This window comes from Lemur catta, chromosome 9 (assembly GCF_020740605.2).
Source record: "Lemur catta isolate mLemCat1 chromosome 9, mLemCat1.pri, whole genome shotgun sequence".
In the NCBI taxonomy this organism is placed as follows: Eukaryota; Metazoa; Chordata; class Mammalia; order Primates; family Lemuridae; genus Lemur; species Lemur catta.
The window spans coordinates 67,833,449-67,850,733 of NC_059136.1; the positions used below are offsets into that span (position 1 = coordinate 67,833,449).

General features: G+C 35.7%; 1 protein-coding gene across 1 annotated transcript in view; it reads left to right on the forward strand.

Moving 5' to 3' along the window:
* MMP16 (matrix metallopeptidase 16) overlaps nt 1–17,285 on the forward strand; it is a 277,953-nt gene that overhangs the window by 121,327 nt on the left and 139,341 nt on the right. Inside the window, exon 2 of the mRNA XM_045560992.1 lies at nt 14,788–14,936. Coding sequence (XP_045416948.1) covers nt 14,788–14,936 — 149 coding nt within the window. The remainder of the gene's footprint in view (nt 1–14,787; nt 14,937–17,285) is intronic.

Consider the following 17,285-nt stretch of genomic DNA (forward strand, 5'->3'; position numbering starts at 1 on the left):
TAGAATGGCCTGGGTAGATCATCCTTAACTGTGCATAAGAAAGGCTAGGATTGTCACCCCCTCTCCTGGGCCTCCTGGTAATTGTTAAGAGCAAGAGCCATTTCAGAGTCACGCTGACAATTCTGTCCTTGGACACTTGCTCTGTGGCCCTGGGCAAGTTGATTAACCCTTTTCAACTTGTTTCCTCATTTATAAAATGAAGATACTAATACCAGTCTCACAGGCTTATTGTGATAATTATATTAACTAATGTATTAAGGAGATTAACCCAGTGCCTGGCTTAATAAATGTTAGCTCTTGATGTGTTGTTTACATTGAATGTCGGCACTTTCCAGAAAGCAATTTTCAAGTAGTAAAACAATTCCACATTGATTTTATCTCTGGGTGTGGGGATGGAAGGTAGAATCTGGAAAGACAAAGATAAAAACCGCTAAGTGCCCTTCCAATAAGTGGTCTAAATTATCATCTCATATTTTAACTTGGTCCATATTTCCTAGAGCTATTCCAGAGCTGCCTGGGAAGTTACTAACCGTTACTATGTATGTGATAGACTGATATTTGTTATTCACCTTGATTCCTCATTTGGGGCCCAGTGTGTATATATGGGCTGTGGGGGTGAGAAATAATTGAGCAGTGAATACAGTGGGCAGAAAACAGGAAAATATCGTTTGTATGGTTGATTGTGGTGTCAGTTGGGCATTAATACACGGATTCCCTACTTAGCTAGTCCTCACAGTTCTATTAGTCAAGCTCAAAAAATGTGCCAAGAGCTGTTCTGGGTGTTGGGACTACAGCTTTGAACAAAGTATATACAGATACAGAACAAACCCATAAACAAACAAAGCAACCAGGCAGTGATCATGATAAGTGCAGCACAGGACATAGACAGGGTGCTGTATGGTGTGGGTGGTGGTCGTGAGGTAGAGGTAGGGGAGCCCTCTTTGAAGAGGTCTGATTTGAACTGGATTTTAAAGGATGAAGGGAAAAGTATTTTTGTATTTTTCACACAGGAAAATAAATGCAATACCCTGAGGCAGGAAAGGATTTAGTTTGTTTCAGGAACGATAACAAAAAAAAGACAGTGCACTTGGAACATCAAGAGAGGACACTATGAAAAGAAGTTGAAGAGTTAACAATGGCTGGACCTGGACATACAGGCCATAGTAAAGAGTTTGGATTTTAGACTAAGTCACTGGGAAACTGCTTACGGGTTATAATCAAGTGAGTGATATTGCCTGATCTACATTTTTAAAAATACAACTCATACCACTTCACCACTTCAGATAATACCCACTAGGATAGCTATTACTAAAAAAACAAACACAAATGAAAAAACAAACAAACAAGCATTGAAGAGGATGTGGAAAAATCGGACCCCTTGTTCATTACTGGCAGAATGTAAAGTGGTGAAGCCTCTGTGGAAAATCAGTATGGCAGGCGCTCAAAAAGGTAAACACAGAATTACCATATGCTCCAGCAATTCCACTACTAGATATATACCCAAAAGAATTGAAAGCAGGGCCTAGAAAAGCTATTTGTACACCCATTTTTATAGCAGCATTATTCACAATAGCCAAAAGGTGGAAACAACTCAAATGTTCATTCATTGCCTTAGTCCATTTGAGCAGCTCTAAATGTGTGCCATAGACTGGGTCATTTACAAACAGCAGAAATTTGTTTTCCACAGTTCTAGAGGCTGGAAGTCTGAGGTCATTGTGACAGCATGTTGGGGTTCTGGTGAGAACTCTCTTCTGGTTGCAGATTGCCAGCTTCTCCTAGTATACTCACAGGATAGAAAGAGGGCTGAGAGCTCTCTGCAGTCTCTTTTATAAAGGCATCCCATTCATGAGGGCTCCACTCTCATGACCTAATATCTCCCAAAGGCTCAACTCCTAATTCTATCATATTGAGGGTTAGGATTTCAACATATGAATGTTGGGTGGACACAAACATTTAATTGATAACATTTATTAGTGGATCAGTGAAGAAACAAAATGTAGTATAGATATACAATGGGATATTATTTAGTCTTAAAAATGCTACATGCTACACACTGCAATGTGGAAGAACCTTAAAAACATTACCCTAAATGAAATAAGCCAGACACAAAAGGACAAATATTACATGATTCCACTTTATGTGCAGTAGTACCTAGAGTAGTCAAATCCATAGAGACAGAGAATAGACTGGTACAGTAGACCCTAAATAATGCAGACATTGGGGGTGCCAATCCCGGGTACAGTGGGAAGTGCACATATAACTTTTGGTTCTCCAAAATCTTAACTATTAATAGGCTACTGTTTACCTAAAGTCTTACTCGTAACATAAACAGTTGTTAACACATATTTTGTATATGTATTATATACTGTATTTTTATAATAAAGTAAGCTAAAGACAATAAAATGTTATTAATACAATCATAAGGAAGGTAAAATGTATGTATTTATTAAGGGAAGTGGATCATCAGAAAGGTCTTCATCCTCATCATCTTCACATTGAATAGGCTGAAGAGGAGGAGGAAGAGGACAGGTTGGTCTTGCTGTCTCAGGGGCGGCAGAGGCAGAGAAGATGGAGGAGGCAGAAGGAGAGACAGGAGAGGCAGGCATACTCGGTGTAACTTTACAGAAATACTGTCTCATTTTTTTTGCCTTTTAAGGTCTCTAAAAATGTTCTATGTGGTACCAATCCTTCTTCCACCATTTGCTTCAGTTTCAGTGCTTTAGTATCATGGAAGAGTCCATGCATAAAAGAAGTCAAAAGCAGTCTCGAGTACTCACAACCTTTCTGCCAGAGTGTACTGTCAATTTGTTTTCCAGCACTGCTATTTCTACAGCTTCTTCATCCTCTGGCAGTGATTCAGAGCACTCATCTCTATCAAGTCATCTGCTAATTCCTCTGGTGTGGTGTCTATTACCTCTTGAATTTCTCCAACATTCATGTCTTGAAATATGATATGAATCATATTTTTTGCCATATCCATAATCTCTTTCATGATTTCCCAGACTGGCTCTGTTGTAAAACCTGTGAAGTCATGCATAACATCTGGACACAGTTTTCTCCAGCAGGAATTTATTGTCTAGGGCTTGGTGACTTTCTCGGCTGTTTTTGTAACAATGACAGCATCTTCAAGGTGTAATCCTTCCAGATTTTCACAGTGTTCTCTCTCTCATGTTCTGTCCCATGGTGTTGACGATCCTTTCCATAGAGTTCCATGTGTAATGAGCCTTGAAGGTCCTTATGACCCCCTAATTTAGAGACTGAACTAGAGACATTGTGTTTGGGGCCAAGTAGACCACTCCAACACCTTTGGTGTCGAAATTGTGGAGTTCTGGGTGGTCAGGGCCATTGTCAATATCAAAAGAACATTAAAAGGTAGTCCCTTACTGGCAAGATACTGCCTGACTTCGGGGGCAAAGCATCAATGGGATCAATCCAGAAAAAGGGTTCTTGTTGTCCAGGCATTTTTGTGGTGCAACTGAAAGACTAGCGGCTGGTGTTTATCTGTTCCCCTCAGGGATCTGGGGTTAGACCTTTATAAATAAGAGAAGTCCTGATAATAAACCCAACTTTATTAGCACAAAACAGTACTGTTGGCCTATCGCCCTGTCCCTTCCTGCCTGAAATCCTGGAGCTCACTTCTCTTCCTTACTAATAAGTGTCCTTTGTGGCATTTTTATCCAGAGTGGGCATTCTCACCTGCATTAAAGACCTGTTCAGGAAGGTATCTTTCCTTTTCAATGATTTTAATGATGTCTGGGAACTCATCTGCTGCCTCTTGGTCAGCAGAACCTGCTTCTCCTGTTAATCTTGATATTTTTTAAACCAAATTGCTTTCTAAAATTATCAAACCATCCCTTGCTGGCCTTACATTCTTGAGATTTAGATTCTTCACCTTCCTTTGGGCTTTAAGTTGTCATATAATGACTGTTTTTCCTTGAATCACATTAGAGTCTATAGGTATGCCTTTCATATAGCAATCGTGCACCCACATAAAAGCTGTATTTTCAATATGAGGAAAAAAATTATGTTGCACAAAGTTCAATATTTTTGCACCTGCTGACATAGCTGTAGCTGCAGCTTCATAAATTTTTTTTTCTTTCCTTCTTTTTTCAATGGTCCTTATGCTTGATTCATTTATGTTGAAACAGCAGGCAGCCACGTCTGTGGACCTCAATCTACAGTACATATCAAGCAAATCTACTTTTTCTTGTAATGTCATAGCTTTTCTCTGCTTCTTGGGAGCACTTCCAGCATCACTAGTGGCACTTTGTATGGTTCCCATAGTGTTATTCAAGGTTTACAGTATTGTACTAAATATGATGAAAGATAATGTGAGAAACCACGAGCTATCACTTTTTACTGAAATTTACTGGAGAGGTGAACTGCTCACATGGAGATGATTATTATCATGTGGCATTTTAAGCAGACACTTGCAAAACCTGAGCTCACCACAGTAACAAAAGGTGACTTCAAAATTATTAAATATTACACTAGTACAGTAGGTACTACAGTTTATTTGATGCAGTATGATTTAATACTGCATCTTTGTTTTTTTCCCAGAAATAGTGTTTCATTTATTCACTGAAAAAGAGGGAGATCAGACCTTCTTCATCCATTTCCTGTAATCTCTCAAAACTCCCTCCCCTCATTTTTCCAAAATAACAACACACCGAGAAACACGTTTGTACAAAAACCACATATTATTCCCCCTCTCATAAAATTGGGTGGCTGTATTATAGGAATAAAACCAGGTTAAAGACATGAAAAGAAAAAGTCACCACTTCTACTGAAACATAACAGCATTAAGAATTCAGGTATTTTGTAGAATTATTACCAGCATAGTAAAAATATTTCCACCTGGAATCTTTTAAATTTAAAGCTGTCACATTAAAGACCTGAGATTACAAGGGACCACAGTATGAACTAGAATTCCATTTTACTTCTAGAATTCCAGGGGGAAAGGTAAGTATTTGGAATCAGTTTCCTTTGGGAAAGACTGCCAGGAATGTAGGGAAAACCCTGGTCATTATCAAAGGCACTGGGGTCTTTCTGGAGGCAATTTTGTTTACATTTTCTTGACTGTCCATGGGGCTATGTATGCTCTGTGTTTGTGTGTAATTTTTGATAAATTTTGACTTTTTGAAATAGATTCATGTATTTTTTGTGGTAGTCAATGCTAAAATAGGCTAATATCTACATATATATTTATGCATTCATGCTATATGTAACTTTTTCTTAATTTTTCCATATTTCTAGGCTATGCAGCTCATCTGCTAGTTTTTTCAAATTGTCACAAATCTCCAAAAATATTTCCAATATATTTATTGAAAACAGTCTGTGTATAAGTGGACCCATGCAACCCAAACCCATGTTGTTCAGGGTCAGCTGTGGTTACCGGAGGCTCAGAAAAGGGGTAATGGGGAGTTGTTATTTAATGAGTACAGTAAGTCCCCACAATATAATGAAACCAATTTTACCATAGGCTAATTGATACAAACTTAGAGTTAAGTTCCTACAATGTATTTCTGGTCACAAAAACATCACCAAACTTCCAAATAAGGACTAAAACACTTCTAATATTAAACATTGAAATAAATGTGAGCCATATACATTTAAGAAAAATTAATAAAAGCAAGTGAGATAATTACCCAGCTTCCTCCAGGTCAGGGTTGCAGGTGGCCAGAGCCTATTTCTGGCAGCTCAGGGCACAAGGCAGACACCGGCCCTGGGCAGGACTCCGTTCTGTTGCAGGGTGCACTCACACACACACCCATGTTCACTCAGACTGGAACAATGTAGACGTGCCAGTTCACCTAACACGCAAACTTTTGGGATGTGGGAGGAAACCAAAGTACCTGAAGAAAACCCAGACCCGGGGAGAATGTGCAAACCACAGGCTGGCCCCGGCTGGGAGTGGATAGTTTTTCTCATCAATGTTACAATGAAATGGCATTGAATGAAACAACGTTACTCAAGGCTCTCCTATGTAGAATTTCAGTTTGGGATGATGACAAATTTCATATGAATGGTGGTGCTGATTGCACAACAATGTGAATGTACTTAATGCTGCCAAATAGTACACTTAAATATTGTTAAAATGATAAATTTTAGGTTATGTATATTTTACCACAATTAAAAAAAAAAATGATAGCTGACACCAGTTGAGCAAAAAGAAAGTGTGGTAGAAATACGAAAGCACAGAGGCCAGCTGAAGAATCTTCTAGTTTCTGGTAGGAATTGATTGTTCCCTGGAAGAGGGGTGGCAGCAGAAATAAGAGTTTCCATTCAAGATAAAATTGCAGCTCCGACATGATGATGGATTGGCTATGCATGATGAGGAAAAAGGAGAAATTAAGGATGACTCCTGTATTTTTTGTTTAAACAGCAGTGTGATGTCAGAGTCTGGACATTTGGGTGAGGTCAGAGTTACAGTTAAATCGGTGTGTCACTGGTGCATAGATGGTATTTCAGGGATTAATTTTAGAAAAGATAACCAAAGAAAGTGTAGATACAATTGACTGGCAGCATCAAGGCTGCAATGAGAAAGTGCTGTGAAAGAATTAATAAAGTCAGAAGAAAGGATGTCTCTAGCAAAGAAGGTTTTAGTGGTTTTTTTACACTCCATTGGCAATTAGAGAAGCCCTTGGAAGTAGGAGTGAGTGTTACACCCAGAACATATGCAGCCACAGCTCGGGGCCCTTTTCAGGATGTAAAAATGGGGTGTTTTATAAAAACTGAATACTCTCGGTTGTTGTAGGTGTTTTCAGATGGTCTGTCTTCTCATTTTCAAATGTGCTTAGGGTCTCCTAGGATTTCCTAGCATAGGGACAGGCAGCTGGGTCTCCTTTCTAAGAGGCAGTCTAGAATCACAGACAGAACAAAGCGTGAGTATCAGTCCGATCTCTGTTTGAATACTGATTCCTCCTCTCTCTTACTATTGATGTGTCCTTGGGCAAGTTATTTAATCTTTCTGGGGTTACAGAGATTGCATTGCTTAACGTGAAGATTTATTATAAAGATTAAAGATAATTCCTGGTACCTAGTGGCAGTAAAGACATTGTAGCAGTTGCTCTTCTTATCAAGACCTGTTGGGGTGGCACTCGAAATTCAGTGTGGCCAAAGAATAGTTTCTATGGAGGAAAGTCACAAGGGAATAATTTGAGGCAAAATCATAAATGGCTTGGAAGGCATTCTAAGAAATTCTTTCTGCAGGATGTGGGTAGCTTCAGTAGTGCATGATAAAAAGGAAAAGTGTGGGAACTGTCACATAGGACAGAATCTAATATATAGTTATTGATAAACTGTCTTCTCATTTTCTGGGGAGAGTAAGTATAGTACATTCGAGAAAATTTAAGGAAGTACCTTCATTTTTAGAAATAAAGTAGTTTCTTTCTATCAGCTGTATGATCTCCACTTTTTTTTTATTCTTATTTCAGCATATTGTGGGGGTACAAAAGTTTAGGTTACGTATATTGCCCTTGCCCTCCCACTCCCACCCCTGAGTCAGAGCTTCAAACATGTCCATCCCCTAGACAGTGTGCATCGCACTCATTATGTATGTATACACCCATCCCCTCCCCCACCACTTTTGATTGTACATCTTCATCAATTTTTTAACATGTACCATCTTGTCTTTTATTTATAATTATATTCATGAACTGATGTACTAAAATTATATAGATTATGAAACATATTCAAAATAGAAATATTAAGATGAACTAAAGATCATATAAATTTTAAAAACTTTTATGTTTTACTAATGTATTATATTTACATTGTTTTGCTCTTATTAGAAATAATTATTTTTTTGAGAGTTCTGTGACTGACTGTACTTCATTCTTCTTTAAAATGTTGATTTAACACCTTGAAATTCAGCAATTTCAAAATCAGTTTATTTCTAATCTTTATCTTAAAAATAGCCATGGCCAAAAAAGGCACCATACAAGGATACTAGCAAAGTTGCACCATTAGCTGGTTACAAACCGTGTGCCTCATTTTATTGATATAATCCTATCCATCAATTATGCAAAGAGTTTTGGTAAAATTGGTAATTTACCACCAATTGGTGGTAAATTGGTAGTTTACCAATTTGGTAAATTTCCACCTTCCCTGATATCTACCAGTTGTTTCTAAAAACTAATCAGAAGGTGTTGCATTTTCATATTTTTAACAAATAGGCTTAGAACCCACTGAAACTATTTTCTGGCAGGTTAGTTTATAGACAAAATATTCTCTTACCAGAATTTTAAAGTAGGGAACTATGAGAGAGTTTGAATAGGTCATTAATTTGTATCTTTTTGAGCATAATGTCATGTCAGAAACATTTCCAAGCATCTGTCTTTAAAATACTCTATATGGCATGTCTTCCCTTCAGAAGCATTCCTTTCTCTTACATTGCTAAAAATCATCACTTTTCTCTTGACAGGACAGATTAAAAGTTTTTATTATTTCTCATGGCCTAAAATAGCTATTGAGTAGCATACTATTTATAGCTACTTACCTTCACAGAAAGGGACAACACTCTGTCTTTTTGTAAAACAAAATATATAACTTATTTAAATTTGACAATTTTTGAGTACCTTGCTGTGATTTAACCAGCAAAGATGTATCTAGCACAAAATATTTTCTTGATCTCTCCCCATCATATGTTAAAGTATTTTAAAATTTCTACTTTATAAGGTGATATAACCCATAAATCTATTTAACTTGTCACAGAAAACAGCTGTATGTTGTAATTTGTAATGTGCTGGAATCAAACTATTGATGGTGACAATGTCATCCTCTCCACACTGTGGAGTTCTGCCTCCTCCTTCAGGACATCTGGTTGAACATAGGTGACAAATAAATGTATGAAGTCTGGTCTGAGAACACCAGGGTCAATCTGTATATTAAATAAAAGCTACATTTATTTCTTGTCGTTTAGGTTTCATCTATAGTTGTGTTTATGAATGCATGTGTAGATGTGTGCGCTATATAGAATGTTGTGGTATTTGTACCTACATCTCATTGGGCCATTTTGCACCCCTACTTTGCATGCCCTAGTTGAGATTAATTTCTTCATGAGGTTTTGGTGCTGATGAGACTAAATCTACTCCCAGAATATAAAAGCAAGTTTAGTCAATGATCCACATGACTCAGGCTCAAGTACGTGTCTTTTAGAAAATTCCTATGATACATTTCTCTTCACTTGGCTAGTGTAAAAAGACAGATTTGAGGGGGATTTTACTGTTTTGGATTTGTGAGCCAATTGTGATATAAAGTAGAATCATGTCAATGATTATTATAAGTAGTTAGTTTGTTGGTGATTATGTCTGCCTATTTAAGAAACATGGGGATTGTGGTATCATATACATGTTCTGCTATTGTATATTGTTGTTTTTTTTATTTTTTTATTTTTGGTCTTGTTTTGTCACTTTTTGTGTGTGCATGTGTGTATGCATGCACACTATATATCCATCTTTAAAAATATAAACCTAGGAAAAACCAGTAGAGAAGGAGACAGTATATCATAATCCCTTGTAACTTTCCAGCACAGTGACTAGCACATGACAGACTAGCACGTAAGGGCACTGCTGTTTTTTAACACTGGAGTTCAGCCATTGGTGTTTTGAGGGATTTTGCTCCCACAGCTGCTAAGTAGAAAGTGCGATTTACTTTTATGTAGAATGGAAAAACTCTCTCCAGCCTGTACACACTAAGATTAGTTTCTATTTTAAATAAGAGAGTTGCATGTTAAGGTGAATCATGTGGTCATGATGGTCACCACGACTTGACTTTACAACCTTTTGCTAATAACCGAGCTGTTTTCCTGTCTCCCTTGTCCAAACAACAGTAGCTTCTTGACTGATAAGATGTTTAGTGGAGTAGCTTTTAGTCCATCCATTGTTGCATTTCCATTTTAAGAAGCTACTTAATAGACACTAAAATTCAAAATGAGTTGAATTTCCTGTGTGCAATTTTATACACTGATTCATGGTGGGCATGGGATAGTGATTTAGAGCCCATTTAGATTTTTGAATGAAGAGAAAGGCTAATTTCTGCCTTGTTAACTTATCCTATGAATTTTCAATTTGACCAATTCTGAATGACTACTCCAACATTAGTTTAATTTTTTGGTTAATAGGTAGTTATAATTCATATTTATAGCTGCTTTTCAGACTAGACAACATAGGCCCTAAATCCTGCCATTCTTTATAACCAGTGAATAGATGGTATTTCAGGAAAAAATGTCCTTCAGCTTTTGCTGACTTTGCTGATGATACCACAAAGTAGAGGAGTAATCACTTTTTAGTTGTTAATTTTAGTTTATAACAGAATTTAGCAAATGTGTTTAGAAGTCTTATACTGGAAAATTGAAATTAACTTTTTATAACATCAAAATTTGTCAGTGGGGCAAAAAATTTCCTATTAAAAATGTATTCTTTCAGTTGTATTTCATCAGAGAAAGTCAGTTAATTATATCAGAATATATATTAATATTAACCATTATATATTTAAATATTCTATTAGTCTGTTAAAATCTGAGGTAAAGTCAATAATTTTTAAAAATCATTTCCCAAAATAATAAAAATATTTATATAATCATATAAAGAGAAGTGATTGTTACTAAATAAATGCTATAGAATATGTTTATCACTTTCTCCCTTTTCTTTTCACACTGAGTACTACACTGTGGATCATATGATCACTGCTTACAATGAATTTACATTTGCCATCCCATATGTTACCTGGAAATGAACTCTACTTGAAATAACTGGCTTAGTCACAAATAGGCCTTGTGGACTGGTGAAGTGATTTTTCAGGTTAAATAAAATTTCCCACTGCATCCTTTCTTATCTTCCCCTCCAGACACTTCTACAATTTCTAAAGTATATCTCTTCCAGCCCTAATACATTCAGTAGTTTAATCACTTATTTTTCTGAGTTTATTTGTTTGTTTATTTTTAGAAGGATGTCTGGGCACCTTGCAATTATTAAGAGTCATTTGAATGAAGACATCTTTTCTCTATATGTTATGTCCTGTCAGTAGGGAAGTTTTAAAATTGTTCTTGCATTTGTGATTTACCTGAGTAAATGAACAATAATTTCTAGCTTTATATTAAGGCATTGATAAAACTATTAGCTTTAAGACTAGAGGAAGTTTTATTTCTCTAGATTATAGTACTGGCCTAAAGGAATAAATAAGAGTATGTATTCTAAATATTTACTGCTTAGATTTGCTATTAGTCATGAGAACTGCCTCCAATTTTTTTGTATAACCATCTTCCAGGATACTGCTTAATGTATGTTGTGAATAGCTAAGTCAATTAATGTAGGTTTTCACAATATGGGTATATGAAATATTAGTGACAAACAAATTCTTTCTCTAATAGATTTTGCTGAAATTTTGTGCACCTGCTTATTTATACCATAATATAGTAGAGGCAGTATCTATTGGCATAGCATTTAATATTTAAGTGTTTGCCTTTTATGGCTTGATATATCTTCTTGCTCTGCAGAGAACAGCACTCTTCTGCTTATTCCTCCAATTGAGTGATCACTGAGTGCAGGAAATTGGTTTTGTCTACAAAGTAGCAAGATGTTTGAATGAGTTATTAACACAGGGAATGTAATTCAAGGTTAGATTTTGTTGCTCTATTTCAGGAGTTAGTAACAGGGAATGTAATTCAAGTTTAGAGTTCATTGCTCCATTTCAGGTTCTATGGTTGGTTGTTTTAGGGACAATGAGATGAGGCAAGTCCCAAATAGTAAAAGGAGTCAAGTTTTGCTTTGAAGAGACTTGTTTGTTCTTGATTTTTTTTTTGCAGTGCTCTCATATGCACTGGTCAGTCCAGTCAGCACAATAAAACAAAACAAAAATCAATTTGCTAAATTCATCACACTTTTCTTGTTTGTATTGGGATTTGGGAAATATCCAAGGGTGTGATTCTTCACCTTGTGTTGTTTGTCTTTTCTTACAACTGTGTAAACCTCACCCATATTTTTAGTCTTGCCCCATTCCAAGGACAAATCTTAAGTTGAGCAGGAATGATTTTAAGAACTCAGAACAGATAGTAAGATTAAAGTAATACTGTGAGTTACTGAGCAATAATTATGTTGGGGGCTTTGTATATTCTCAATTAATCCTCACATTGCCCTGCAAATTAGATATCATTCCTCCAAATGCACACGAGGAAATTATTTCTTAGGAATCCATACTGTGCATTTGGGAACATTGAAAAGATAGCAAGACACGACCAATCTTGAGAGACAATTTAGTATTTTCAGTCATGCAAGGGAGGCAATATTTTAAATCAATGAAAGCAGGGATATAGTTCAAATGACAGCATATGAGGATGGATTTCTATGGTATATTCTATGATATATATGCATATATGTGTATACACACACCCACATATATATCTCAAAATGTATTTTTATGAACAATGAAAAAGATACAAAGATCATATACCAAATCATTAACCTTGGATAGTATAATATTAGGATTAAAGGGTAAGGTATACTTTCAAATATTACTTTGTAGACATAATTTTTTATCAAATAGAATATTAAGTTTGAAATTTAGTAGAAAAGTTTGTTCCCTGGCTGACATACTAATACCATGATTTGTCATTCAGAAAACAAACTTAAACCATAAAAGTGTATTAATAGATATCTTAGCTTTCCAGTATTTTATAATTAAAAAGAATTACCCACTTCTCAGTTAAAAAAAAAACAGATTTTCATGATAAACAACATAATGCAAAGAAAACTTGAAGAAAAACCATAATTTACTTTTTATATTATTCAAAATCATTGTTTGAAAGGCTAAGACATAAATCAAATATATATTTTCTAGAACATACTATTTTTCATTATCCATTTAACATTTACATATTTTTATAGCTCTATTTGTATAGAAATCATAGTGTTTATTATTGATGGCTTTCTCTTTGCTGCCCTCACAAACGTAATCGCTGGTAGCTTAGCACCCATGAGTAACCTAGCAACAAGTCAGCTCTCTAGCAAGTAAGAAATAAATGCAAAAAACTGTTATGGAAAAAGTATAGAGTTTAAGAATATCATTGCATACATATTATTAAATATCAAGATACAATGTTCCAATTTTGAGAAATTGCATGACAGTAGGTATTAAATTTCATATTAGGTAATATGATTGCCTGCCTCTTTTATTCAGAAAAAAAGTGGGATCTATTTCAGACTGTACCACTGTTAACTAGGTAACTGAATATATGTGTTTTCTCTGGCAGCCTATTCATTACAGATTAGATGAGAAGAGAGTCTTGGCATGCTTTTGCTATATGGCAGATGAGTTTACTAGATTGAGTTTCACCAATAAACCTTCCTGACAGTGATGCATTGCTCATCTCTTAAACAGTTTTAGAATAATGTTGTATTTTATTTTCAAGGGGTTGTGCTTATAGTATTATACTTTTGAGGGGGTCAATTTTTGGAAATACCGGGACAAAATAACACTTTGTGTTTCACATTTTAAGAATTTGATATATTTAATATTGATTTGTTTTGGGTGAGATTTAACTTCTATATTTGCTGATTATTTTCCCTGGGAAAATAACTCTCCTCTGTTGTAGTTTCCAGTTCATAAAGGAAGAATATCAGTTATTAGGGAAAAACTGCAATTTCATGAGATCATCAGTTATGTGATGAATATACCCAGGTAGAAAAGGAAACACACACTGGTGAATACCTTCCACTAAATAGCACAGCTTCTATTCTATGCTGGGACAGAATTACATGGCCCTTATCAATGTGACAGGTAGTTCACTGCACTTCAAGAAATCTTAGAGCCCTAGGGAATATTGAGGTAAAAGACAGCAGGACTTGTGTGGGCTGAACATATATGATTGTGCATTTACAATGAATGCACGGAGTTGTAAAACTAGAAAGCATCTGCTCCCTGGTGGAGATTTTTTTTTTCAGAATGCCCTTAGTTTTATATTATTTTTATAATCCAACCTTAAGTGACTCTGAATTGTTGCTCCAATCACGATTACTATATGAGTGCAACTCTGACTTTTTTCTCTCACTGTCCTTCCAGAGCCAACCAGGGAAAAGGGGATAAAATTTGTGAGACGCTTAAAGAGAGGACTGAACCTACTTAATAAGATAGTTGGATTTCACTGTATGTGAAAAGTTTGGTTACTTATCTGATGTGGATTAAAGTGAATCATCTTGAATAAACAAAGGAAGAATATTCCTTACATGAAAAAGTCACCAACCCTTGGAGATAACTAGCTATTAGACAATTGGATAGACTGGTTGCATGGAATTAATACGCAAAATATCATGACAGAAAGATGCTACTTGTCACAGCGGCAGTCACTGGTTAATTTCAGAAAAATGCCTTTTTAGATGTGGCATATGCACATTAACTGTTCCTTCCAGCACAGATGTCTCAGTGGAGTCATATTGTTGAAAAGTATATCCTTCCTTTTAGGAAGCTGTGGTTCTGGAGGGCAGGGACAAACTTATTTGTGTTTTTATCCAGTATTTACTACAGTATGTTATACACTATGATCTTGTAACAAATGACTAATCTCTTTTTTCAGTTAGCATTTGTAGATATGTTAGAAAAATCCATGACAACCATGGAAGTTATATTAAAATAACCTAAGCTACGTAATATATGTTACAAAAAGATCAAACAGTTAAATAATGTATGCCCTTGTAGAGGAAATAAAAATTTATTATAGACATAAATTAATTGCCAGAAAAGTATTATTACATTGTAAAGTTGACCTAAAAGGAACTTTACTTGTGATTGCAGGTTTGGTTACAAAAGTACGGCTACCTTCCACCCACTGACCCCAGAATGTCGGTGCTGCGCTCTGCAGAGACCATGCAGTCCGCCCTAGCTGCCATGCAGCAGTTCTACGGCATTAACATGACAGGCAAAGTGGACAGAAACACAATTGAGTAAGTAATGGCACCCGTACTCCTTTCCTTTTGGCCCTCAGGCAAACTAAGTAGTCTGAAAACCTGTATGTGAACTTCACCCGCAAATGGAGTGATTTGTCTCATGAACTTTTCTTTGGAGTTAGCCTGATTCAATTCTACTTCTTTGAAATTTCATAAACAATGTAAGGCCTCAAAGTCAAGTTTACTCACCTGACTTTAGCACCATACTTTCAAAATAGGAAAGAAAATATGAATGAGAGTCAAAGTAAACATACACTTGAAGCCACTACAAAAAAAGTGGCAATAAGTGATAGAGCTAGTTTGTGTGGCTGGCGAGAGTACATTGTGCACATCTCTTCCCAAATCTCTGTTAACTGATATTGCATTAGGAGCTTGAAATTGGTGATAATGGAAACATTTACACCATGTAAATTGGGGAACAAGACAAATTCAGGCACTTGTTTTCGGTGGGAGACCTGTTGTTAACAATTTGCTAACTTCTCACTTGTAACAATTCTCTAAATGAGTGAAATCAAAAAGGGTTTTCACTGGGAAGTCTCTACTTTAAATTTCTTATTAATGAAGGGCTTGTTCTTACTCTTTAATATTTGGTTTTAATTGATTGGTTTATTAATCATTTGTTCACTTATTTACTCAACCAGTAACTCTTTACTGAGCACTTTATCTGTGAAAGAGACAGGTACAGATTCAGAAGATATAATCTCTTCCTCAAAGGAACTTTGTTATCTGCCTAGCTAGACATAGTCACAAATTATTTTAACCACAGGCACCAGTAAGTTTCACTGTAATATGAAACAGCATTACTGTTCTTGGACAGCAAAGGAGGAAATGATTAATTCTTTCAGTGGAGTGAAAAATCATTTGTGTTTTTAGAGTCCTTGATATTCACAAAGTGAATCTATTTCCGTTATAAGCTTGATCATCATATATCAACCCTCCACAATAGGGAAGACAGGGATATTTTTTTTCCGCCACTTTCTTAAATAAAGGAACTGAATGCCAAAAACTAAGTGAAGTCCATGATCGTTGCAGAACCCAGGTCTTTTGACGTTTAGCCGGGACAACTTTCCCTGATGTGTATGTACCTTGAGAAACAACCTGTTTATTTTCCTTTTGAAGCCTTAAAGACCTAAAGTATCTGGACTCAGACACTGACATTCTGACATATCAAACTAACTTAATTTTGAAAATATATTTTGCTTTTAATGGTCACAGTGTGGTGTTAGTCATAGTACATCTATTTAATCAAGTCAGGAAAGCATGAGATAAAATTTCAAAGCAGTTTGAAAAAATAGATATATTACCTCCCCAAGCACTTTTTAGAGATACATAAATATAAACTTTGATCTACATCTTGGAAAACAGATTCAGGAATGAATAAAACACATTCTGCCACAATTAGAAAGTTGTTGTCAATATTGGGAGTCGAATTTTGATATTTTGGACCTGTTGCTCTCTGTTACCATTCTCCCTTGATAGTATAATATCAATATTTCAAGTCATAATATGCCCCTTGTCCTAAGTAAATATGGTTTTAAGTTAATAAGCAAAAACCTCCAGCAAATCCTGTGTTTGTTGAGTACAGCATTCCATTTAAATTGTACTCTTCATCCCAGTATTTAACAAAGTGCTTTGCGGCTTACTCCTTACTGGAGAACTTTTAGCTTCTGATTCATTTTCTTGGAAAATGTGATGCAGTTCTTAAAAAGTCAAATAAATTTAGGACTTGGGAAACAAATTACGTTAAATTGCTTGAATGTCTAACTTGACTAGAGCCAGCATAATAAGGAAGTATTTAATACTTATTACTAAATATTAAAATTAAGAAAGTAGAGTCCTAGAAAAGGTGGCATCTGCATTTCCAGCAGTTTTGAAAGCTCCCCTTGGTCATTGGAAGACTCAGGATAGAGACATTTGATTTCCTAAAACAGCTGGGAAAGGTCTTTGTCAGGAGATAATGGAAGAGGAAAGTGTGCAGGCCTTTCATGTGGAAAGGGGTCTGAACCGTTCATTGTTCTCTGGCAGGAGGTTGTAAGAAATACGGAGGTGTAGAGAAGGACATGGGTCTTTTTTGCACACAGACTCCAGACCAGGAGAAATGATGGTGTCAGTGGGTAGGAGTTAAAGTAGCATTTCTGTGATAGAGCATTATAGACAAAAGGTCAACTACATATATAGGCAGCCCCTAATTTAAAACCAAAGGGTTTTTTTTTTTTTTTTTTTTTGGCTTGTTTTTTTGTTTGGTTGGTTGGTTGATTTTGGTTTTGGTGGGGTTTGTTTGTTTGTTTTTCCTTAAACAAACCGTTTTTCTAATTCAATTGTTATTATTATTATCATTATTATTTT